Genomic DNA, 24,920 nt, shown 5'->3' on the forward strand with positions numbered 1-24,920 from the left:
CGAAAGCTAGGGAACTTTCGAGGGAGCGAGGCCTAATGCCAAAGGATTTCAAAGCCAGTCAGGGCTGGCTTCAGAAATTCATGAAGCGCTTCGGCATCAGCCTCTGACGTCGCACTTCAATCACCCAGAAGCTGCCAAGCGATTTCGAGTAAAAGCTGATAGCTTTTCAGCATTAAATGCTGCGAAAGAGAGAAGTGGCAGGCTACAACCTTGGGCAAATCGGCAACGCCGACGAGACGGCTGTGTATTTTGATATGCCAGTGGCATACACCGTGAATGAAAAGGGTGCCAAGGAGGTGAAGTTGCGCTCTGCGGGCGACGAGATGCAGCGCGCAACAGTGATGCTGTGCTGCACAGCTGATGGACATAAACTTCTTCCTTATATGATATTTAAAAGGAAGACACTGCCTGCTCGAGAAACTTTCCCAAGAAATGTCATTGTGCGGGCAAATGAGAACGGGTAGATGACGGGTGCGATGGTGGAAGAGTGGGTTAAGATTGTGTGGCGACGGCGTCCAGGAGCCCTTTTGACAAAGAACTCGCTCCTTGTCGTCGACTCTTACCGTGGGCACTTGACCGACAACATGAAGGCTGCGCTCGCCCAAGCGAACACAGACCTCGCTGTCATACCGGGCGGCATGACGGGCCAGTTGCAGCCACTTGATGTCTGCATCAACAAACCTTTCAAGGATCGTCTGCGGAAATATTACACGGTCTGGCTGACTGACGAAGAGCACATGCTAATGGCAACAGGCCGCATCAAAACGTGCATCGCTATCGCAGCTGGCGGGCTGGGTAGCTGCAGCGTGGGATGACATCCCAGGTACTTTGATCGTGCGCCCCTTTAAAAAGTGCAGCATATCTAATGCACTTGACGGTACCGAAGATAGTGCACTGTTTGAAGGTGACAGTGACAAAGAACACAGCGGCAAGTCTAGTAGCGACGACGACGTTGAATGAGCTCTGCACGTTCAGATTCAATAAATGCTGTTTCCGTTTTGTGAATGCTGTCCTCGCATTTTTTTTTTTTGGCCTACATTCGAGGTAGCATATATTTTTTTTGTTGGCTTCGGACTTTAGGGGGTCGGCTTAGAATCGGGGTCGGCCTAGATTTCAGTAAATACGGTAGTATTTTTATAGGCATAATTTATTTTCGGATTTTACAACGCCCACATTTTACGACGCTTTTTCGCCGCCCCAAGAAAGCCGTATAATTGGGGTTCCACTGTATTTCCTCTAATAATAAACCAAAGTGAAAAATTCTTACGATAAAATGCTTCCTAGATGGCACTTTACAGCTTCCAGTGTATACCAAAAATTTACACTGCAGTCTGATGAGGGGCCCTCCGAACAAGGAACCAAAGATGGTTGCTACTTCAGTACTCACCTAGATACAAGGCCATGGTGACGAAGACAATCAGGCCAAACCAGGCGTTGAAAGAAACAGTGAAGTAGATGACAGCGACCACAATGTCAGCCACAGCTGGGAAGATGTTGAACAGCAAATAGCTGGAAACAAAATCAGCTTCTAAGTGTCTCTCTTCAGCTAGGGCATCCTTTTAGTAATTATTCAACATGTCACACCTCCTCAACTCTAGAAGTAGCATGAGAATATAATTTTTTGAGACATAATTGAATACAAATAGAACAATGCTAAAAGCAAATCAAATCGAATATGAAACATTCTTTAGGAGTTATCGAATAGTGCAAAAATTATTTTTCATTAATACAAAACTGTTCCCATACTACCCTCAAACCTCACTATAATGAAGTTGAAGGATATGAAATTCATTTATTATATCCATTATTTCATTATATCCATTATTGCCCTGTACTTCAGTATATGCCCAATGGGGTCCAAAACTTCAAACACGTAGAGGAAAAGACAGCTTTAGGGCACGTGGAACAGCTACACAGCTATGTATAGGATGAAATTTTAAGAAAAAAAAAAACATCTGCCTCAATTCCCCCCTGTGAAAGTGGATGTACAGCGAAGTTGTAGACGAAATGTGTCTGCGACCGCGTTTGCACCTTTTCCATTTGTGCTTCTGCGCCGCAGTGCATGTTCGCAACGTCCATATGCTACATGTAACCTGTATTCATGAAATGAAACGTTCACAAGCAGCTACTTGTAATTCAACCATATAACCATCTGCCTCTGCAGCAAGCTACCACTTATTGCCTTGGGATTCTTTCAGAGTGCCACTGAAATTTCGTTAAATTGAAACTGTGTGTAAACCCACTTCATTATATTGAGGTACTAAATACATGGTGTTCTATGGACCAGAAATTATAAAAAGTTAAATACTTCATTATACAGAGAATTACGTTATACAGTAAAACCTCAAACCATACCTGCTTAAACGGTAGGTTTGTTTTAAAAGTAGTAAAGTCAAATCCCTGACTCAGCCGCCATTGAACATAATGTGTTTTGTATCCGCATAAACTGTACCAGCTTATTGCGTACGCATCGGTTAAAATGTAGCGCTTCCACTTTTCGTCGCGCAAGCACAGTTGTGCGTCGTTTCCGTCGGGTGGCCCGGCAGAACAACAAGCCTCAGAGATCGGAACAACGGCCTCCAAGCACCCTGTGCGTTTGCACGTGAAGCCACATCAACATCAGCATCATTTCGACGCCGTGCCAGAGAGCATTGTGGCATCGAGCAAGCGAGGACTCACGTCATGCCGAAGCTCGGATAAAAAAGACGCCGGGTGCTCAGCATAGACGAAAAATTAGACATCGACCATGCTATCGAACGTGACACGAAAAGTCGGCGCTGGCACGCGACAGGGATCTGCTGTTGACTACAGTGTGTGGCATTTGGAATGCGAAGAAGTTGCTCGGCAGCGCTGCTGCAACCACGATGAGATTTTGGCTACGAGGTTCGACTTTTCGCCATCGTTGTCTCTGTTGTTGCCGAAGTGTCGACTAGCGACAGTAATGAGGACGACATGGAAAGCGACAGCACGGGCAATTCAGGCCCGACAGTGGCAGAAGCTGCGCGTTACGTCAGCCTCATGAATGCAATCGGCGCGACGAGAACAGGGATGCGATAACGTAACTATTCCAAACGAAAAGTATTCCGAACTCCGGCCCCCAGCAATGAAAAAGGGCCCCGGGATTTCTGCAGCACTACTGCGCATAAGTTGAATACGTAATGCCAACGAGGAATCTGCCATGGGAGTGTCTGCCGAGAAGAGGGGGCTGGCTGAAAAGCTGGCACGCAGCTTCAATAAGTTTGAGGCCACTGTCGTCGTGCTAGGCCGCCGCGGCATCAAACGAAAATAACATTTTTGTCGTGCGAAGTGAATAAATACTGCATGTTTTTTTCCCCTTTCATCCCACTCTCTCTGAGTTCCGTTTTCGACAGGTAAGTGGGTGAGCTCATGCTATTTCGTTTAAACAGTACTACTGTTTAGTACGTACTTTTCCAGAGCTCTGGCCAACTACGGTTTAACGAGGTTTCACTGTATTGAAGTTTGTTATATCGAGGTGTAACTGTATTAGGAAAATATTCTATATTCTCTTCACTACAAGCACTACTTGATTCGAATTTGATTCAATCTCAAGAGCTATCGTATTTACTCGCATAATGATTGCACTTTTTTGTAAAAAAAAAATTGACGCAAATTCAGGGGCGCAATCATTAAGTGGGTTAAATTTCTCGCAAAAAGAAAAATCTTTTTTTCATCCCGCCTTTGCTGCGGGATAACAACAGGTCAACAAATAGGCGGCTGCCGCAGTATGTAGTGCGGGACACCAAAACAAAGATGGTGGCCGGCGGAGCAAGCCGAACACGCCGAATGCGATTTTTTTTTCTTCTCGTGAGCACACTACGTGCATTGAAACGTTTTTTTCCGTATCAGTAATGAATAATATCGTTATTATCGACAAGTCTGAGGCAATAACGTAGCCATGTCCACTTTGAGGGGACAGAAACATATGGGCGCGCTTAGCTGCCAGTGACATAGGAACACATGGCGGGCACGCTGCGGAAACTGCGGCATTTGTCTTCACTACTATCCTAATACGGCAGGTTTCTGCTAAGGGTGGGCGAATATGTTAGCTGTGTTACAAGCGTTGGCGTATGAATGGGGTACACTTCTAACGTATTAGTGTAAACGTGGCTGCTATCATTGCCGCTTGTGATTTGTTGTGTGCCCACGAGTGCAGACGAGAAGAATCGAAAGGTGCCTTTTTTGTTGTTATTGTTGACCACAACCATTATCTAGCCTACACATAATAAAGGCAAGTTTGGTTGTAGCTTTTTTTTTCTCATGGAAGTGCGGAAAGTGATGAAAGGAATGAAATAGGGCATCTGCTTAAGAATGTTTGGTGCGTGCAGACTGCTTGGTTTAAATGTTTTGAAGAGTCGTTCGCGTAGCATTCGACAAATGGTAAGCTCGATCATTATTACCTAGACTTGGCACACAATATATCTTTTCGGCAAGTTCGGGGTGCTATCATTACGGGAGTGCTATCATTATGCAAGTAAATACGGTACTATTCGCATGCCCCTGCTCTAACGCATTCTAAATTACATTCAGCTGAAATGCTGCATGACCTTGGAAGTTTTGTGTCAGTTTAGTCAACATCAGCAGTGAAAGTAGCACAGGAGTACACACCGCAGATGTTAAGTACACCAACACTTGAAACATCAATGCTAAATGTGTCCCTGTAACATGATGACACATTGGTGCGAAACGTGTGACTTGGGGAATGAGCTGCCACACCCTCACCATCAAGAAACGTCTACTGGCTCATTAGGCTAGTATGCACCATTTTAATCCCACATAGGGAAATGCAACTCACATCAGTCAAGCTTGACTTACAGTTTGCCTTCATTTCAACTGTTCACTTCCATTTCCGCAAGAGCTTTGATTCCTTAGCATAGGTGTTCCAGCAACCCAAAGTTCTGGTTCAGTGGTGAGTCAATAAATTGCTCTTAACTCTTTCAATACTGTTAAAAATGTCATCATTTTTGGTGCTTTTATGTTTTAACATTTTATTTCAAGATGCAGTAACCGCAACATATAAAGCAATAAATAAAATTATAGCGGAATCACTGGTGTTTTGAGTGGATGTAAAGCAATAATAATCACTAAGTCAGTTTTTGAAAATTCTCATGTGAAACTAGGAGCACTAGGAGGCTAGTTTCAAAGATACTACCTCCAGTTGAATTTTTATATTTTCTGTGTCCCCAATCTGCCAAATATTGCCAAATGTGAAAAATAATTAAAGTTCAGTCTTCATCTTTGATGGTGCATGGTGCTGTTGGTTGAAGAATACGAACAAAAATGTTTAATTGTGCGTATAAAAACTGTTGATCAAATTGATCTATTTTTATAGGCACGGTAATGAAAGAGTTGACTAGCTTTAGTGGCTAAAGAAAAATTCGAGGTGACTTCGTGAACATGCGAGGGAACATATGCATAGTAGTACAGTAAAACCTCATTAATACATCATTGGTGGGGAATGCAGATCAGGTATGCATGAAGTAATGTACTATTTAACTGCTAATGGCAAATGAGCGATTATAGGCTTACCAAGAAAAAAAAAGAACCCGTTCATTGTCACTCAAACGCACATGCAGACAGGTTTTATTTGCAAGCTGGCAGCAAAATATCTGTGATTTTCACTTGCTGCCGTGGCAGATTTGCTGCAATGACGGCATCCTCTAACTGAGCAAGGCCAGGAGCCAATTTCTGCATCAGGCCCCACTTCTCCCCGAGCGCCCTCATGACAGTCAACACACTAGTTGCATCGGATACGGAAGGGCCATAATCTATGTTGTCACCCATGATGATGATGTAGAACAGCTAGAAGCTATGGGAGCCAGAAACATGTCATGGCTACCATGTTTTGACATTGCTAAGAAATTATGCGGTTTTATGTGCCAAAACCACGATCTGATTATGAGGCAAGTTGTAGTGGGTGACTCCGGATTCATTTTGACTACTGGGGTTCTTTAAGAACGTGCACCTAAACTTAGGTACACGAGTGTTTTTGCATTCCATCCCTTTCGAAATGTGGCTGCCGTGACCAGGATTTGAACCCGCGACTTCGTGCTTAGCAGTGCAACACTAAAACCACTAAGCAACCACGGCAGGTGACGTGCTATCGGTGGCGACCGCAGTCCGGGAAACATCCGTGCGGTGCCATTTCGCTATCTATGGTCTACACGCACGACAGTTTGCTGATTCCACACTTGTGCGCACTGAAAAATGAAGTAAATACGATGCATTAACCATTTGGCATGTGTTAAGCGACTGCGGCTTAGGTGGTCAGTACATTAGGCTCAATGGTGACAGTGCAGGGGATTCATGGCGACTACAGTCAACGATCGATAATTTGGACTCCACGGGGAACCACGGGGAACGTAAATAAGTCCGAACTATGAAATGTCCAAAAAAAACAAATGTATCCAAAAAAGATCACTTTATTTACATTTATGGCCCCTGTGCACAGAACAAGCGGTCGATGCGTTGATGCACGCACTTCCACTTACCAAGTCTGCCTGTATTTCTGCCAGTTTTGAGTTTCGCTGTACGCCGATGCAAGGACTGCAAAGGTTTGAGTCAGATCTGCATGTGGAAGGCTCTGGAGCACACAGCACATCATTATCTGAGTCAGAGTCGCCGTTTGAGGAGGGGTGAACTTGCTGAATTATTTTATCATCGTTCAGTTTGACACACGATGAAACCGTGCTGCCGCCGTCTGCAAAGTCTTAAAATCTAATGGCGGCAGGAATCGGCACACCGCAGCCCAGCACGTCATCAATGATGCCCGCATTTGAGCTCGTTGTGGAAAGCGGCAATTGAGCCTCTTCAGTTCTGGAGTCGGGCTCTTTCGGACTGCTACTCGAGACTCATTTGGAGTTGGACTGCGAGGGCACCGGTGGTGCCATCTGGCTTGGTCTATCTATAACTTCACGAGAAAGACTTGTTGGAGCCAGCAGAGCGCTGTCTGGAACGTAAACTAAACAAACAAGCACAGCCTTCCAGAACGCTGAGCGCTAGGCAAACTCAACAAATAGAGTGGTGATAGCAGGCCATGCACGGGGGTTCTGGAAAAAGATGTGATGATCGCAATGCTGATATGACCTCACAATTCAGGCAAAGCCTCCAAGATTGGCAGTTGCAGTTAAATCTCAGAGGTGTAGAGCGGCGATCAAGGCCAGGCCTCAGCGATTACCATATCGGGTGTAAACTCTGAGGCCATACATAATGTCTTGTCGAGGTTGCCAGAGGAGATAATGGCGGCAGAGTTGGCATACGCTTCAGCTGTGGATGGAATCCGGATAATCAAATATAGAGCTCGCGGCTGTCTGAAATATCGGTCTGGGGCAATTGGCGGTGCCGCAAAGCTGTCCGAATTACCAAGCATACCCAGATTATCAGTGTCTGGTTCGTTGGTCGGCGACTGTATACTTCAACCGGAAACTAAGACAGCGATCATCAAGGGGCGTCCGCGCCCACTGCCTCACTGCGCAGGCAGCCAGTGTCTGAGCGTAAACAAACTCGACAGCACGCCGCAATGCCGGCATGCCTGGGGACAAACGAATGTAACGCGTGCTAAGAAACATCCTCCATAGCGCCTAGGCAGAGTCATATATTCAAGGAAGAAAAGCTTCCAGATTTTTTCTCTCGCGCTCATAATGATCATAATTTATAGTGATAGAATCCACCTTGCAGTTTACAATTTAGTAGGAATTATAATTTTAAAGTGGCAAAGAAAGCCTCAAAAACCAGTAAGTGACGAGGCCTGGCGGTGACATCTTGGTACTACAAATGTAGTCTATGAGATTACTGTACGTAAGTCGGCTGTTATCACATACAACATAATTATTGCTTGAAATTGCAGTTGCTATATTATTAGACACTTGTGCTTTATTCAATTCTTTGGAAATCGAAAGCACATGCGTGACTATGGCAAAACGCTGAACTGTGTATCACATGTAAAAGCGTTGTTTCGGTTTCGACCAGATTGGTTTCATTTTGACTGGTTAAATACCAAAGCAGTTGGAGAGGAAATCATGGAAACACATAGCTATTATTGCAGAAGTACTTTAACACTTCGGAAAACATGAATTGCAGCAACATCGACTTGATAAACAAAATGATACTTTCTTACAGTTACAGCCACACTTGTCGCCTGCCTCCCGCTAATGCCGGCGTATAATCACTATCGTGCTCACCTATCGCTGTTTTCAGCATGCTTCCAGTGAACGACTACATCTTTACTCCAGATCGTAAAATTCTGATAAAAAATGTTCCACGGCGTTTTTCGCGTTACCACTTCATGATTAGACACTCTGACCGGTAGGCTTTCCATCGCATTAAAAAAAGTAGGTACCATAAAAATCGGTTGTCAGTCCCTTCAACATAAAAGCTCCTTGTATATTGTTTTCTTGATAGCCTTGATAATTTGACATTCGGTTAATCTGGAAATTTTTTTCAGTTCCCTGAAATTCTAATTAACGAGGTTCTACTTACAATGCACAAAGGGGTACATGGTAGTACCAAGGAAAAGCTAGAATAACTGTACAGGTCCACAAAATGGTTCAGTGACATAAGAAAATTATGAAACAGAATGGCATTTCTCTTCATCTGACCATTGTCTTTTCGCATCAAGTCCTCTATGACACTTGACCAACTAAGCCAGTAGTGAATTCTCGTCAGTTCTAGCACTGTAGGTCATACCTGAGGAGGGACGTGACGCTGCTGGTTCCTCGGTCGAGGATTTTGAGCACCTCGCCAGTTTTGCGGCCCAGGTGCCAGTTCATTGACAGACTGCAGGAAAGCATACATATTGAAAGCTGCAAAATAATAACATTCGTAGGTATAAACGGACAGCAGATTATGGAGCATACAAACACCTGGGAGAACATGAACTGAAAATCTTGTGCATCGCTCTTTTTTCTGTTCTTTTTTTGCTTTTTTAAGGCAGCTGCTGACTAGGTAATTACAGTACACAGCCTCAATTCCTTGAGAGCACCACAGATAATTATTTGCAGCAACCTTTATGCAACCTGTTAAAAACATGCGCCAAGTGCAGTATGGCTTGCAAAATGAAAAAGGGGACTAGTATTCAAGTCACCAAAAGCGAAGGAAGCAGTTGCATGGCCTCACAAACGATTCAATAACGTGCCAGCCAGCCCGATGTGATGGTTGAAGGCCATGTAATGAATGTGTCACCGAAAGCTGCCAAATTGGCCCCTACTAATCATGCATTTCCCTTGGAAACACAGACGAACCCACTCTCCACTCTTGTCCAGTTGAGTCCTCAATGGACTTGGCTTTCAGCAGCATGGTCGAAAAAGGTGTATACGCATCAGTGGCGTCTGGTACCCTGAGAACACCACATGAGATTTCAGGTCTGTGGACGGTGTAATTACTCAGTTTGAAAGCCACCCTGCACTTCGTGTATTTTGAATGGGTTCCATAATAGGTGCTATAATGAATTATGTTTGGCACTCCTAAAGAATGCGGGCTCCATAATGTAATTACTGAGTCCACAGTTATCTAATGACAAAATAAAAACCAAAGACTTTCAGTCAGTACCCTTTTAACTACACCCCAGCGCAATTCCTGAAGTTGCAGTGGAACCCCAATTATACGACTTTCTCGGGACCTCGAAAAAGCATCGTAAAATGTGGGTGTCGTAAAATCCGAACACATATTATGCCTATAAAAATACTACTTACTGCGCGCAACGAATTTACGAGGAACTTCAATGTAAACTACTAACATACTCTACAGGGCTTGGAAACCCAAATTACCAAAAAAAAGTAAATGCGATAAGAATTAATGCTGCAGTACAGGTACCAATCATGCTTTATTCAAACGAACCTTTACGGCACTCCACTGCCCACTGCCGCGATTCCCGCCAGCTGGCGCGAACCTTAAAAAAAGTCGGTAAGTCGGTAAGAGCGAAGACGTCATCCACGCCATTTTGTTGAAGTTGTAGCTGCACAGGCCTTCCAGTTCTTAAAGCACTGTAGCTTTGCAAATTTTCCAACAACGAGCATGGGCAGCCTCTTCGAACCGTTCTCGTTAGCACAGAATAGTGCTGCCATACGTTCTTTACTACCCTTGCCACCATGACAACTGTCACCCTTAAATGCAAGGGTCTGCTCGGGCTGCATATGGTAAAAAAAATGCTCTCATTGGCGCTGAAAACGTCGCAGGGCTTGTATGCAGCAATCATCTCCAGCAGTGACTCCATCCACTCGTTCACCGTCGAAACATCCACAGCAGTGCTTTATCCGCAGGAGCGGCTGTACACAATCCTGTTTCGTGTTTTAAAGCGATCTAGTCACCCATTCGATGCTTGAAAGTCGTCGATGCCCAGACCAGGCTTAGATGCAATGCCGCAAGGTCCGTATTTTCTTTTAGAATGGCACCGTCAACATTGATTGCAGAGCTCCGTGCTTGATGGAGCCACTTGACGAGAACATTTTCTAACTTCTCATGCTGTCCTTCTTTTGCCACTTCCTGCTTGAGCCCGAACTTGTTGGCATTCTGCAATATCACCGCTTTGTTTGCCAGGATCATCTTAAGCGAAGATTCGGGTGTGTGTGTGTGTGTGTGAAAAACTTTATCAGCTCTAGATTCACTGGTCTTCTGCGGTCTTCAGATGGAATCGTCCATCTTCTAGCACAACGGTCGGTTGCCCTTAGTCCAGGGCTCCGCTGGATGCTGCTGCCAGTTGTGCTCGCCGAATCAGACCTTCTTGGTCGACCCGGCGATCGCTGGAGAGCACTCCCTCCCATTGCTCCGCACTCGGGTTTGGTATAACGGGTACCACGTCTATCTTCTGGCATGCCCACGTTATGTGATACAGCGTGGGTGTTTCGTGGCACCAGGGGCATTTGTCATTGTAATGTGTGGGATAAATTTTGCTGAGTACGTTTAGGTTCGGGTACGAGCCCGTTTGCAGCTGCCTCCACGCGACAGAGTCCTCTCTGCTAAGGGAGTTGTGCGGTGGTGGATACCGCTTTCTGCAGCCCTTGTAGTAATTTAGTATCGCCGAATAGTCTTGGGGTACAGGTTCGGTCTCCTCGAGGTCGCCTATGTTGGATGCTCGGTAATAAGTGTACCCTCGAGCTATCCTGTCCGCCTCTTGGTTCCCTGCCACTCCCGTGTGTCCCGGCGTCCATACTATCGTATGCCTAATTGGTTCTTCTTTTGTTTGTCGTTCTGTTATGGGGTCTCCGGAGCGGAGTATGCGGGTATCTTAAGGTTCTGGGCAATGCTGGCTTTCATGGCTCCATGCCGCTTTTCCGCTTCCTCGATAATATTCAGCTTACTGCTGAGCAACAGAACTGTCCGCTTTCGGGACATTGTGCGTCGCGTTGCTCCACACAACTCAAAACCTCCGCTGAACGCTGGTCGCTAGGATTGTGATGAAGAACATGTGCGATAAAACTAGGCCTCTCCGCGCTACCTTGTCGGCGATCTGCTGCTGCGAAACTGGAAGGAGAGAAGCGCTTCCCCAACGCGACGAGAGGCGACGCCCCCGAGAAAAGAGGGAGAATATGATTGTGGAGAATAAAAGGTGCTATATTTCGTCCGCCATTCCGTCCCGTGCTTCGCAAGGGTCATCGTATAATGCGAGTCAGGCGTAAAATTGCGTTGGATAGCCGGGATTTTTAGTGCATTGCTTCTATGGGGACTTCGCCAGGACTGCACCAATGTTTCGTAAAACCGGGGGACGTATAACCAAGGTTCCACTGTACTTGAATGCAACTTGAAGAAAACAGCCATATGTCCGAAAAACATTAAATATTAGTAAAAGCTTCTAGTCTCTGGAAACTTCAAACATTGCAGCAGTGTATGGCTGCTGGTGTGTACTAGAGTGCTAGTTTTGCTACAGCCGAACAAAAAGATGGAAGTCTAGCATTGGTTTGATGAGATGATGTGCATGATGCAATTTATAATGTAGAATAAAAATCCCAATTTCATGACACGACAATAAACCAGAGGAATATTACATGAAATTAGCCATTAAAGGCACTTGACAAAAGCAGGGAACGTAGCAAATAAGTGTATTACACAGGTAAATGTGTCTTGGACTTGAGTCCTGACCAGAAATTGAAGATAAAAGTGTCCTCACACAACCCAATGAGATTTGATTGTGCAGTTATTTTACAAAGTGGCACTCAGCAAAGTGCAATTTTTGCATTTCAAGAGGAGAAAATTTTTATGTGCAACACTGCATCTGGTGTTTAGATAAATTTTCAACTATAACAAACTACTGTATGACAAGGAGTGATGGGCCCAGGAAGACTAGCAGGCAACAAAAATTAAAAAGATTTATACGAGGGCAAATCAGAAAGTCCTTGCCCCTAACTTTCTTTTTTTTTTGTAGCCAAATGACGGCTGTAAATGCGAAGTCGACATATGCATTCCCCGTGGCGGACCTTTATTGGAGCGGCCTGGCTTTATCTGCCAGTAGCTCCACGACACAGCACTGCTGTCAGTTGAAGATAGCGGTTGTGCTTCACAAGTCCACGGCGTACGAGCAACAAAGTGTGATTAATTTTATATGGAGCAAGGGACAAACGCCCATCGAAATTCACAGGCAGCCCATGTAGGGGGGAAAGGTGTTTTCGCTTTGAGAAGTGCGAGGTGGTGGTGTTGTGAGTTCGCAAAAGGCCGTGAAGACTTGCCTTACAATGACGGTGGTTCCACAGTCAGCCGGACGAATTTTACCAGAGGGGCATCTCAAATTTAGTGCTGTGATGGAACAAATGTCTGAACCGGTGTGGGGACTATGTGGAAAAATAGCGTAAGGTTCATAGAATTGTATATATATTTTTAACTGCCTGTGTGTACCTTATTTTGGCTAATAAGAAATATGGGCAATGACTTTCTGATTTGCCTTCGTAATAAAGTGCCTGCAATTAAATGTTGAGCCGGATGACACTTGCTGAATTTGCCCACTTTTTATACATTGCTTACAGATTTCTGACTGCTTATGGCTTCAATGTAAAAAATAATTCAGTACTACGAACTTCAGAACACCAACTTTATCAAAATAACAACCATTATTTAATTTCTTTTCGTTTTACAGTGCACACAACACTCATGAGGGGTGTCGATAGTTGATGGAAGCGCCGCTGTTCTATTCGCAGCGGCACCCTCAGTACGGTGGTGCTTGTGGGGAGCATCGGTAGTTCATGGAAGAGCGTACACCACTCGTAGGTTTCTCTTTGCCTGTTGCGCTTAGCTATCTCTATAGTTTGACGAAAGGCATTGGTTTGACGCGTTCCACTTGACTGCCGGCTATGTGCTACTTCTATGCTTCCTTATTCATCATGAGTGCTCCAGGCCCACTAATCATTCGGCACTCATTCACAGCAGCGTTCAAGAGGGCTGCCATCCTTTATGCCGAAGATACAAATCACTGCGTAGCGGGCGGCAAGTTCAATGTTTCTGAACGGGTGGTGCGAGAGTGGCGACTGCAGCGAAGCGAAATTTTCACCTGTGACGGCAAGTGAGGAATTCCTCCCGTGCCGAAGTCTGGACACTTTCCGGAGCTGTAGGCTAAGCTTGCAGCGTACGTCGCTGAAATGCGCAATCGTTCCCTGCCAGTGAAGTGTGACATGGTCATAAAACAAGCCTAGAGCTTCGCCTTTTAAGGACCGGCTCCGCTGTGAGTACGAGTAGCTGGTGGCAGAAGACCGTGAAATTACGCCAACCGGACCTGTCAAAAGAGCCTCCCTGATGGCTGCGTGTGGTTGGGTGCATTCAGCGTGGGCTGCTGTTCCACAAGATGTTGTGGTGTGGTCGTTTGCCAAATGTGAAATTTCGCGGGACACACTGTGGAACCGTAGCAACAATGACGATGGCAGCACTAGTGAAGATGAGTAGTCCAGTGACCATGTCAGCTACTAATAAATTTTCGTTAACGAATGCGCCCTCAAGTATGCTCTCCTTTTTTTTTTTTTCCTGTCAGGCGATATGGGGGAGTCAACTTACATTCGAGTCGCCTTACAATAGTGTAAATATGGTACTTCAAGTGACCGCTTTTCAGGCGAAATAAAGGTACAGTGTTGATACAGCCACATTTCGTACATTTATTTCTCGTTTTTTGTCCATTTTTGATAATTCGAAAACCCGGTTAATTCGATGATTTTTCGTGGTCCGATGGACTTCAAATTAACGAGGTTCTACTGTATACTGCTGCCACACACCACCGAAGCATCGTATAGTAAGAGTGGCACATGCAAAAGAGATGCTGGCGCTGAAAAAACCACGGACAAGTAGGAACCTTTATGTCGCCTCCAAAGTGCAATGTTTCCTTTTCCTTGTTTGTATGTTTTTCAAATGCCTTGCCGTGGCCACCACAGCTGTCTCGTTCGAGGCGGACACCTGAACTATTCCAAAGCACAAGCATGCGTAAAAAACGTTATCTGGAAAGAGCAACTGTGTGGTATCCCTGCAAGCAGAGAGGTTACATTTCTCCACGTGCATAGCTGGTACGGCCGCAGAAAGAAGTGCACAGGAAAGAGGAGGCGTGTGCAGAAATAAAAGCAAAAGACGGAAGAAATGTGCCTCCGTTGCTAGGTGGGATATGTCTAGGCAGAACATGCACTCGCAAAACCTTATGCATTGTCGCTTCCATAATAGAAATGAAAAATCGTCTCCTGCCCTTCCGCATTTTTCTCCTCTGGTGCCATCTCAGGTTTTCCGAACCCATTTCTAGGGGCGTCCGCTTTCTGCGCCTTGTTGTCTGCTAGCCTACTGTTCTGGCCACTATGAAGGATGCATGGAACTCTAAGAATCCCCAGATTTCTGACTACTATTCCTTTGTAGTACTGAAGCATTGTTAGCACGACATGAAAACTAAATAACAACTTTTATTCTGAAATGTTCAGCATTCTGAAGTTCGTAGTACTGAAATAATTTTGTGCTAAATCTATAAACAGTCAGGAGAGGATATCTGAAAAGTTTGTTAATGAAGTGTTCATAGTAGCAAGCACTGTAATAAGTGGCTGGCGACAGTCCCCAGACAATGATCCTGACAGGTCACATGCATTCACCGTTGACGAGAAATGAGCATATTGATCGAATAAAGTGTGTTCTGTAGTTACACTGCATTGAAGAATTGTTTTTTTTTAGTTTTATTCACCTCAATTTCAGAGGTTGCCCTATATTCTGGTCTTTATTATATTTAAGAACAGAAAGCAGCTGTAGGCGCATGTCAAGTAGGTGCATGTCACGAACGTCACTGCAGCCACATTGTATGTTGCACAGATGTTTTGAGAGCCAGAAGAACCCAGAATGGAGACAGCTGCCATATTCTGGCCTTTCAGAGAAGGGGTAATGCAAAACCACGAAACAGTTACAGTTCAGGTTTCCACAAAAGAACTCCAAAGCCTTGTGCCTTGGACTGGGAGGCACATTACTGCCATATCTTTTACAAGTGAGAAAGTGGCGTCGTACTCACTGATGTAGATGGGAGTAGAGTTCAACTTCAATCTCCTTCACCGTGTACTGCTGCACCGAGATCCACAGATAGGAGCGCACATTTGACAGGATGCTACTGTTACCTGATGGGTGAGAGGCGCACAATCATAACGCATGGTGAAATCCCACTTGGATCTTTAACACCACACAGTGGAAACCAGCGCGATTCCCCTATTCACCTGGTTTTCCATGCGGCATGACATGGGTATGAAATTATATGCAAGCATGGAGGCCTATTTCATACAGATACTGCAACAACTTATGAGAGGTACTGTCCACAAGTCATTGCTCATAGTCAAGTTGGTCAGTTATTAACTTTGCATCCGTAAGTGCATTCTCAAGGCCTGTGAATAAAGTGTGAAACCAATGTAACTGCACACTATTTGCACAGGTGTCGTAATAAGTAACATTCTTAATTTTTAAGTTACATTCTTGGGTTTTATGTGCAAAATTCATGATTTGGTTATGAGGCATGCGATAGTGAAGAACTCCAGATTAATTTTGACCACCTGAGGTTCTTTAACATGCCACCAATGCATGGTGCACAAGCATTTTTGCACACCACTCCCACCGGAATCAGGCCACCACGACTGGGAATGAACCTGCAACTTCATGCTCAGCAGCGCAACGCTGTAGCCACTGAGCTGCCATGCCGGGCAAGTAAAATTTATTTCTATCAGTTAAAATAAAAAGAACTCATTTCTCCAATAAAAACTTAGCCCACAGATATCGACAATGACTGAGAGAGAAAGAACTTATAAGAAAAGCAGAGAAGTCAGCCTGAGCTAATATTCTCCAACCTGCTAATCAATATTTCAATCAACTGCTAATCAATATATATATCAATATAATCAATCAACTTGCTAATCAATATTCGATCGAATACTATGCTAGTATTTGAAACTATTCGGTTCAGCTTGGAATTTCAGTATTCGAAGATTTCATGGTACTCAAAACGAGTGAATATACATATTTTTCTGCGTATAAGCAGCACTCCAAATTACAACACCTCAAAGAGAAAAAAGAAATCCATGCGTATAACCAGCAGAAATAACTGCATACAATGCCCAAATCTTTGCAAAAGCAGCTTTCATTTGTGGATGCCCAAATCGCCCACGTCGTATCTTCGGCCAGCAGCTTTTTTCCCTACCTCCGCTTGTTTCGTGCCATGAACAGATTTCATTTATGAGAAAATTGTATCTGAAGGGTCCGAATACCTTTATCGCAACAAAATGCAAATGTGCGGCTATGGAGAGACCAAGCCAAGACAGAGCAGTGGACTCACCGCTGCAGTTGCTTTTGGTAAAGTGGCATGGATTGTTTGGGCATGCCGCAATATCACATGGACGTGTAATTCTTGGCTACTTGCAGTTTGTGCAAGTTTCGCGAGCCAGCAAAATTAGTGCAGCACTATGCAATAACGAAACTGCTGAAACTTGAAAGCACAGGAGGCGCAGAGTCGAGAGAAAACAAAACCTTTCGATCGCCCACATCGTTGTCAAGGATAATGTCAATTAGTTCTTTTTTCTAAAAATGAAATAGATGTGGCCAAGTAGCATTTTCTTTCTTCTTATAATGCAATACAATTATGTTTTTATAACAAGTGGTTGAATACTAGCGACAGAATTTAAATGAGGAGTGCCTTTGTCATCGGGCAAGTACTTGTCCCAGTGGGGTCCCTAATAGTGTCCACATTTAGCAAAATTGCTCTATCACTAAGGCTCTGTCCGCAATAATATTGATACGAAACAGCCGCCACAATGTGGCTGCACTGAGGAGGAAGAAGGCGATGCGTGCCTGCTTCATATAGCGTCGCCATCTTTACCACGGTTGGTCTACATGTAAATGTATTGCAAATAGACTTGTACATCAGCTACACGTAACATTAATTTGGTGGAGGCAGACGTTCCCCGTACACGTCATGGAGCTCCGCAGCGGTCGCAACGACGGCAGTGTAATTTCGGCTCTTGCTGGCGGCACTTCATTTATGCAAGCGCCTCTGCCTGCAGCCCCAACCTACGTCGCCGTTCCCCTCCCTCAGGATCCTGGTGTTTTCACCGGAGTCGGCAGTCCTGATGTTGATGACTGGCTCCGCTTATAGGAACATATCAGCACCAGTCACAGGTGGGATCTGACTATTATGCTTGCCAACGTTCTTTTCTACCTCGACGGAGCTCCACTGTCATGGTTCCAGACTCACGAAGAGGAGATTTCGAGCTGGGATCTCTTCAAAGAGAAGCTCCGTGACCTTTTCGGCAATCCATTTGGTCGCCAAGTCAATCCTAAGAAAGCCCTTGCCACATGTGTACAAACGTTGACCAAGTCCTACATGTCGTACATTCTCCACGTCTTGGCCCTTTGTGCCAAGGCTGACCCGAACATGTCTGAGGACGATAAGGTTAATCACGTCCTCAAAGGCATTGCTGATGATGCCTTCAATTTACTGGTGTTTACGAACATCACCAGCATCAATACGGTCCTCAAGGAGTGCCGCCGTCTCGAGCATGGTAAAAGCCGCCGGGTATCCCAGCACATCATGCGACTTCCCAACACAGCTGCTACGTCATCTTGTGACGACCTCTTCCACCAGCCGTCGCGATGTGACAACTTGAGCCGCATCCTTCGTCGTGAGGTCGAAGCCGCACAGCCGGTGGTCCCTTTATTCCCGTCACCTGATCATTCTCCGGTGACAATCTCCTTGATCCAGGCCATCGTCCATCAAGAGTTGTCCAACGTCGGCCTGCAATCCATTCGTTCCGCACGCTCTGAACCTCTTTCTCCATGCACGTCAGCACCCCGCTCTTCTTACTCCTCTTATGGACAGCACAACCTCTCCGAATGGCGAACCGTGGACGAAAAGCCGATCTGTTTTAACTGCCAGCGCATTGGACATGTCACTCGCCACTGCCGCAGCTGCTGGACTTCTCCGACGCACTATTCTCCTAATTACCACCCTCATCCCTCTAGCGCGTCCTTTTCCTTCACTCCTTCTATGACCGCCCCATCATCGGACCCTGCGACACCTTTGACACGATCTCGCTACTCCCACTCGCCTTCACCCTCCCGCCGTCAATCTCGTTCGCCCCCGTCACGCTGTGCTCCTTCTCCGACCTACTCGCCACAACCCCGACCGAAAAACTAGACAGTGCAGCTTCTGGAGGTGAAGCTGCAATGATGACATTTGGCACGAAATCCTCGCTTCACTTTACCCACGAACACGAATCTTTTGAACGTTCTCGTCGACAATGCTCCTGTGTGCGCGTTAATTGACACCAGGGCGCATGTGTCCATTATGAGTGCTGCTCTTCTCTGTCGACTCAAGAAAGTTCTGACGCCTGCCCCGAACCAAGTTGTACAAGTCACCGACGGAGGGACTGTCGCTATTGTTGGCATGTGCTGTGCCCAACTCACCATTGCTGAGAGACACACCATCGTCCTCTTCACTGTCATCGAGCATTGTGACAACCTCTTCCACCATTCTCAACTCATTCTCAGTCTGGATTTCCTTGCCAATCATTCTGCCCTCATTGACTGTTCGGCCGGCTCACTTTGCCTTGACTTGCCTCTTCTTGCCGACCCTGTGGACTCGCCTCCAAGCCATTTGAGCTGTACGGATTTTATTCGCCTACCACCTCACTCTGTGACACACGTCAACTTATTGTCCTCACCAGCTGTACCTGACGGTAATTACGTGGTCGCACCAATTCCGGCCGTTATACTTACACATGGTGTTACCGTGCTGCACACTGTGATGACAATTACTGGCAACCGCGCCTGCCTTCCCCTTGTCAATTTCACGCTAACCGCGCAAGTTGTGCCTCAGGGGATCTCATTGGCTATAATTAGCGCTTTGCAGGATGATGAGGTCAAGCTATTCACAGTGGAAGATTGTTACAGCTCAGCCCATACCGTGACGTCATCACACGGTACTGACACTGAGAAGATGGTTTCCTCTGACCTTACACCTGCTCAAGCTGAAGCCCTCTGCCGTGTTCTTGAAGGATATCGCGACATTTTTGACTTTGACAATTGACCCTTAGGTCAAACGTCCGTTGTGACCCATCGCATAAATACTGGCGATGCGAACCCCATTCACCGACGTCCATATCGTGTTTCTGCGTCGGAACAAGCTGTTATCCAACAGGAAGTAAAAAAGATGCTTGAAAAGGACATTATCGAGCCTTCCTGTAGCCCCTGGGCTTCTCCTGTCGTACTTGTCAAAAAGAAGGATGGAACGTGGCGCTTTTGTGTAGATTATTGCCACCTGAACAAAATCACAAAAAGGACATGTGCCCTTTGCCACATATTGATGACGCTCTAGACTGCCTGTACGGTGCCACCTATTTTTCTTCTATCGACTTACAGTCCGGCTACTGGCAGATATCCGTCGACGACATGGACCGAGAGAAGACTGCATTTGTTACCCCTGACGGCATTTATCACTTCAAGGTGATGCCTTTCGGTCCCTGTAACGCGCCTGCCACCTTCGAACGAATGATGGACTCTTCGTTTCAGGGGTTCAAGTGGTCCACCTGTTTGTGCTATCTGGACGACGTCATCGTTTATTCGTCTACATTCGACACCCATCTAGACCGTCTTTCAGCGATTCTTGACGTGTTCCGCCGTGCCGGTCTCCAGTTGAACTCGTCAAAATGTCACTTCACTTGCCGCCAAATCACCGTCCTTGGACACCTCGTGGATGCCAGGGGCGTGCGACCTGATCCGGACAAAATTAGCGACGTTATGAACTTCCCTGTTTCGAAGTCTGCCAAGGATGTTCGTAGTTTCGCAGGGCTGTGCTCTTATTTCCGACGCTTTGTGAAGGAATTTGCGACCATCGCACGTCCCCTTACCAACCTCTTGAAGAAAGACGCCCCTTTTTCTTGGGGTCCTGACTATGCCGCATCTTTTTTGCAGCTCACTACTCTCCTTACCACGCCTTCAATTCTGGCCCACTTTGACCTATCTGCCTCAATGGAAGTTCGAACTGATGCCAGTGGTCACGGCATAGGAGCAGTGTTAGCACAACGCCAGCATGGACATGGTCGCGTTATAGCCTATGCCAGCCGACTTCTATCACCCGCCAAGCGCAATTATTCAATCACAGAGCGCGAGTGCCTCGCTCTTGTGTAGGCTGTTGCAAAGTTTCATCCATACTTGTACATACGCCCATTCTGTGTCATCACTGATGACCACGCTCTTTGCTGGCTATCCTCGCTCAAGGACCCCACGGGACGACTCGCTCACTGGGCGTTACGCCTGCAAGAATATACCTTCTCCGTGGTATATAAAACGGGACCCTTGCACCAACATGCCGATTGTTTGTCCCGCTACCCAGTCGACGAACTGGCTGATGCGGACGCCATCACTGCGTTTTCTCTGTGTCCCAGTTGCTTCAAATAGCAATGAGCAATGCCGCGATGCTTCATTACGAGCCCTCATCGGCCGTCTGGAGTCAACGCCTGGCAACGCCTCTCTCCGGATGTTTCTCCTCTAGGAGGGGACGTTATACCGCCGCAACTTCGATCCACATGGCCTTGACCTTCTGCTCGTTATTCCATCCCACCTGCGCTCGACTGTCCTCCGCCAACTTCACGACGCTCCCTTGGCTGGACACTTGGGTGTATCGCACACATACGACTGTGTACGCTGTCGATTCTTTTGGCCGTGTCTCGCCCACTCCGTGCAGCGTCACGTTGCTGCTTGTGAGCCCCATCGGCGCCGGAAGAAGCCCTCCACACTTCCAGGTGGATGTCTCCAGCCGATCAACATCCCACCCGAACCCTTTTTCCGTGTTAGTCTAGACCTTCTTGGACCATTTCCTCTCTCGGGCTCCAGAAATAAATGGGTCGCCATCACTACTGATTATGCTAGCGGTACACAATCACCAGAGCCCTCCCAACAAGTTGTGCTACTGACGTTGCTGACTTTCTTCTCTACAACATCATTATAGTGCATGGTGCTCCACGCCAATAACTCACTGACCGTGGCCGCAGCTTTCTCTCGGCAGTCATCGAGGACATCTTCTGCTCCTGCTCAACAAAGCACAACTTTAGCACGTCCTACCACCCACAGACCAACGGCTTCATGGAGCGCCTCAACCGGAACATCACCGACATGCTGTCGAAGTATGCTGCAACCGACCACCACAACTGGGATCTTCACTTACCATATGTGACGTTCGTGTATAATTCAACGCGTCACGACACCGCCGGCTATTCACCATTCTATCTCCTATATTGCCGAGAACCCGCGTTGCCCTTGGACACTTTGCGGCCCTCGGCCACACGTTTAGCCACTGAATATGCCCACGACGCGATCGCACACGCCGACTACGCATGCCAGCTCGCCCGCACCCGTCTAGAGGCCTCACAGGAGCATCAGAGACGCCTCTATGATTGCCACCGTTGCGACGTGCACTTTTCTCCGGGTTCTCTGGTGATTCTCTGGTCACCCATTCGACGTGTGGGCCTTTCCGAAAAGCTGCTGTCGTGCTACACTGGCCCATACCGTGTGGTGCGACAAGTGATCGACGTCACATATGAAATCATCCCCGCCGACCTCTCAGCGTCATCGTCAGCTGCAAGTGACATCGTTCACGTGGCGAGACTGAAACCATACCGCACACCTTTCACCGCGGACGTGTAGATTAAGCACCGGGACGGTGATTCTACTGCCGGGGGTTATGACACGGAACAGCCACCACAATGTGGCTGCACTGAAGAGGAAGAAGACGACGTGTGCCCGCTTGATATAGCGTCGCCATTTTTGTCAGCGTTGGTCTACATGTAAATATATTGTAAATAGACTTGTACATCAGCTACACGTAACAATATTGATGGCTTAGAGGTTCTCGTGTACTAATCTACCACTTTAGCTGGACTTCATATTTTCTTTTCGTGTCCCTTTAAGGGGGGACACATGTCCCACCATGTCTGACAATGCTATTTCATAGTGCACATAAACATTGCATGTGTTAAACTTGTAAAATAATGTACATTAACAGCATACGTAAGCCGAAGAAACCAATCAGCATACAGAGCGTGTGCGGTAAGCACAATGCTATTTTTTATTTACGTAAGGCATTTACATTTACTTGCAAACACTATTCTAGACCTGCCTAGGACATGGCTCGTATTTACAGAAGTTGTAGCTGTAATAGACGATGTAGTTATTACGTAAACAGTGTCTCAGATCAAAAGCAACTGCATTGCAAGATGTGCAGTGAGGTTTTATGACTGCAGTACTTTACAACTCACTTCTGCAGTATTGCCTGCTAAGCATGAAACGGAACATACATGGCAACTATGTGAACATAAAATCAAAGCAGGGCCTGGCGTCTTGATGACATCACACTTGAGCCAGATAATTACTTCCACAATCATGAATGGCTCTCAGCTACAGTATCCTCTTTAATTCCACCAAGTAGAGAGCAGCATCACCACCCAAGTTATGCGATTTCCTGACAAACATTTCTTTATCGGAGTGCTTCGGAAGAAACTGAAAGTGCTAGATAAAAAAAATCTCAGCTTGTTGATCGCCGAGGAACATTACTGCAGTGCACCGACTCTTCCAGTTAGAGACGAGGAGGAGACTCAAGTAGAGCTATGCCTGCAAATATAAACTAATGAATTCAGCGTCAAAAACATGATCGCAGAGAGGGGCTGGATATAAATAAAGGACAAGCACTTACTTTCAACTGTTTATTTTTGCAGACAGTGAGCACATTGTGAGCACATCTTCTGCAAAAATACACAGCTGAAAGTAAGCACTCATCCTGTGTTTATGTCCTCCCCTCTCTGTGATCGTGTTTTTTGGTGCTAAATTCATTATTGTTCGACATGCACTAACCAGCCCAACACCAAATACTACAGTAAATTAGGCGAGTACGGATATCAAATCGAATAAAAAAAAAAAAGAAAGCCGAATATTGAATCGAATGTCAGGAAACATTTTTGAAAAATTTAATTCTTACAAATTTTGGGCAAGAAGATGTGGTACCGCACATGCCTGGGAGTCTCCTAGCATTGCAAGAATGCAGCAAGCCAGTTAGGTATACAGATCTCAAGATTTACAGTATAACATACTCTTATTAAAGGGAACACCAAATTAGTAGTATGCCAGCAATGATTACAGCTCAATTCTAGAAAATACTTTCTTTATCAATATAATTTCTGTTGAACAGAACCAAGTGCCCGTTTTCCCTCTGAAACTAACAAATTAGTGACATTCTGTTGTGCTGAACACCAATAAGGTTCTCAGTTTAAAAGTGTAACTGTGTTTTCTGGCAATCGTTTATTTATTGCATATAAAGTTTTACCTTCCAGTTTTGATCTAAAATGCAGTGGGGCTATCCCAACTTTACGGTAGGTCAGATATTGTAAGGACAATCTGCACGACAGATGAAAGAACTGTGCCTCATGTGACTAGATCAACCCGCCGCATGTAGCCGGCGTAGAGGGTAGAGAGCAGGCACCATTTTATTGTCAGGTTCTGCACGATCTGCCACCTGTCAAAGATTCTAAAACTGGAGGGTCACAGCAAGTTAGCGTGACATAGCTGATATTTCAAGAATGAAAGGTGATCAAAATGAACCAGTCATCAAAAAATTTGGAAAACTTCAATAATATTGAAAAAAAGAAGAGCTGGCACAGATAGGGTTAAGATGAACATGTTGCTGGACTAGTTGATACGTGACAGCAAATTAGATTCTTGCACAATACAGGTGATCAGAAAAGGCATACACACATACACAGGACAGGTACTGTACTGTCCTATGTCAACCTGGCCTGTCCTGTAAGCAACTGGCCTTGTTGCAAAGGGCCTTAACAGTGACAAAGCACCAAGCTCTGCTGTGCCAGATTACCTCCCGAGGCAAACTTAACGAATGCGCACTCACCCTGCCCTTGTAGACACCACAAGAACACGTAGAGCAGGATGTCCTGCCATGGGAAGATGATTGTGCCTTGTGCTGCCAGGCTGTTCACTGCATGAGGTAATTAAATGGACGTCAGCTGCTAATCAAAAGCCCCACAAATTAGATAGCTAAGACATTAAGAGGAAACACAGGGTGCACCAGGCATGCAAGAACATAGGCCAATGGATATAATAATGCAGACAGGTGCCGATGAATTGAATAAATTTACATTCTTCACAGCGTAAAATTTTGTCCAGTAAATAATGGTACGAACCAGCAATTATGTTAACGACAGCATGGTTGGCAGCCATCTAATTAAAAGACTCAACTTGCAATCCACCCCAATTTATACTGTGTCATTGAGCATTTTGGGTCTGTCTGTACCAGTTGTGATAATTCTGTAATAGAATTTGACAAGACAGGCCTGTCTTTCTTGGAATACCTACAAGAATTGTAGTGTTACAGTGACTAATGCATTGGATATCTCTGCAGTAAGAAAAGAAACGCAACAATGACAGCATTGCGA

General features: G+C 45.8%; 1 protein-coding gene across 1 annotated transcript in view; it reads right to left on the minus strand.

The window, feature by feature from the left end:
- Positions 1-24,920, minus strand: part of Hmt-1 (ABC transporter ATP-binding protein/permease Hmt-1) — a 110,019-nt gene that overhangs the window by 62,981 nt on the left and 22,118 nt on the right. The window contains exons 6-9 of the mRNA XM_075682480.1: positions 24,377-24,463; positions 15,458-15,560; positions 8,704-8,793; positions 1,388-1,509 (exon numbers count right to left, since the gene is read on the minus strand). Coding sequence (XP_075538595.1) covers positions 1,388-1,509; positions 8,704-8,793; positions 15,458-15,560; positions 24,377-24,463 — 402 coding nt within the window. The remainder of the gene's footprint in view (positions 1-1,387; positions 1,510-8,703; positions 8,794-15,457; positions 15,561-24,376; positions 24,464-24,920) is intronic.

Source organism: Dermacentor variabilis, chromosome 2 (genome assembly GCF_050947875.1).
Source record: "Dermacentor variabilis isolate Ectoservices chromosome 2, ASM5094787v1, whole genome shotgun sequence".
Lineage (NCBI taxonomy): Eukaryota > Metazoa > Arthropoda > Arachnida > Ixodida > Ixodidae > Dermacentor > Dermacentor variabilis.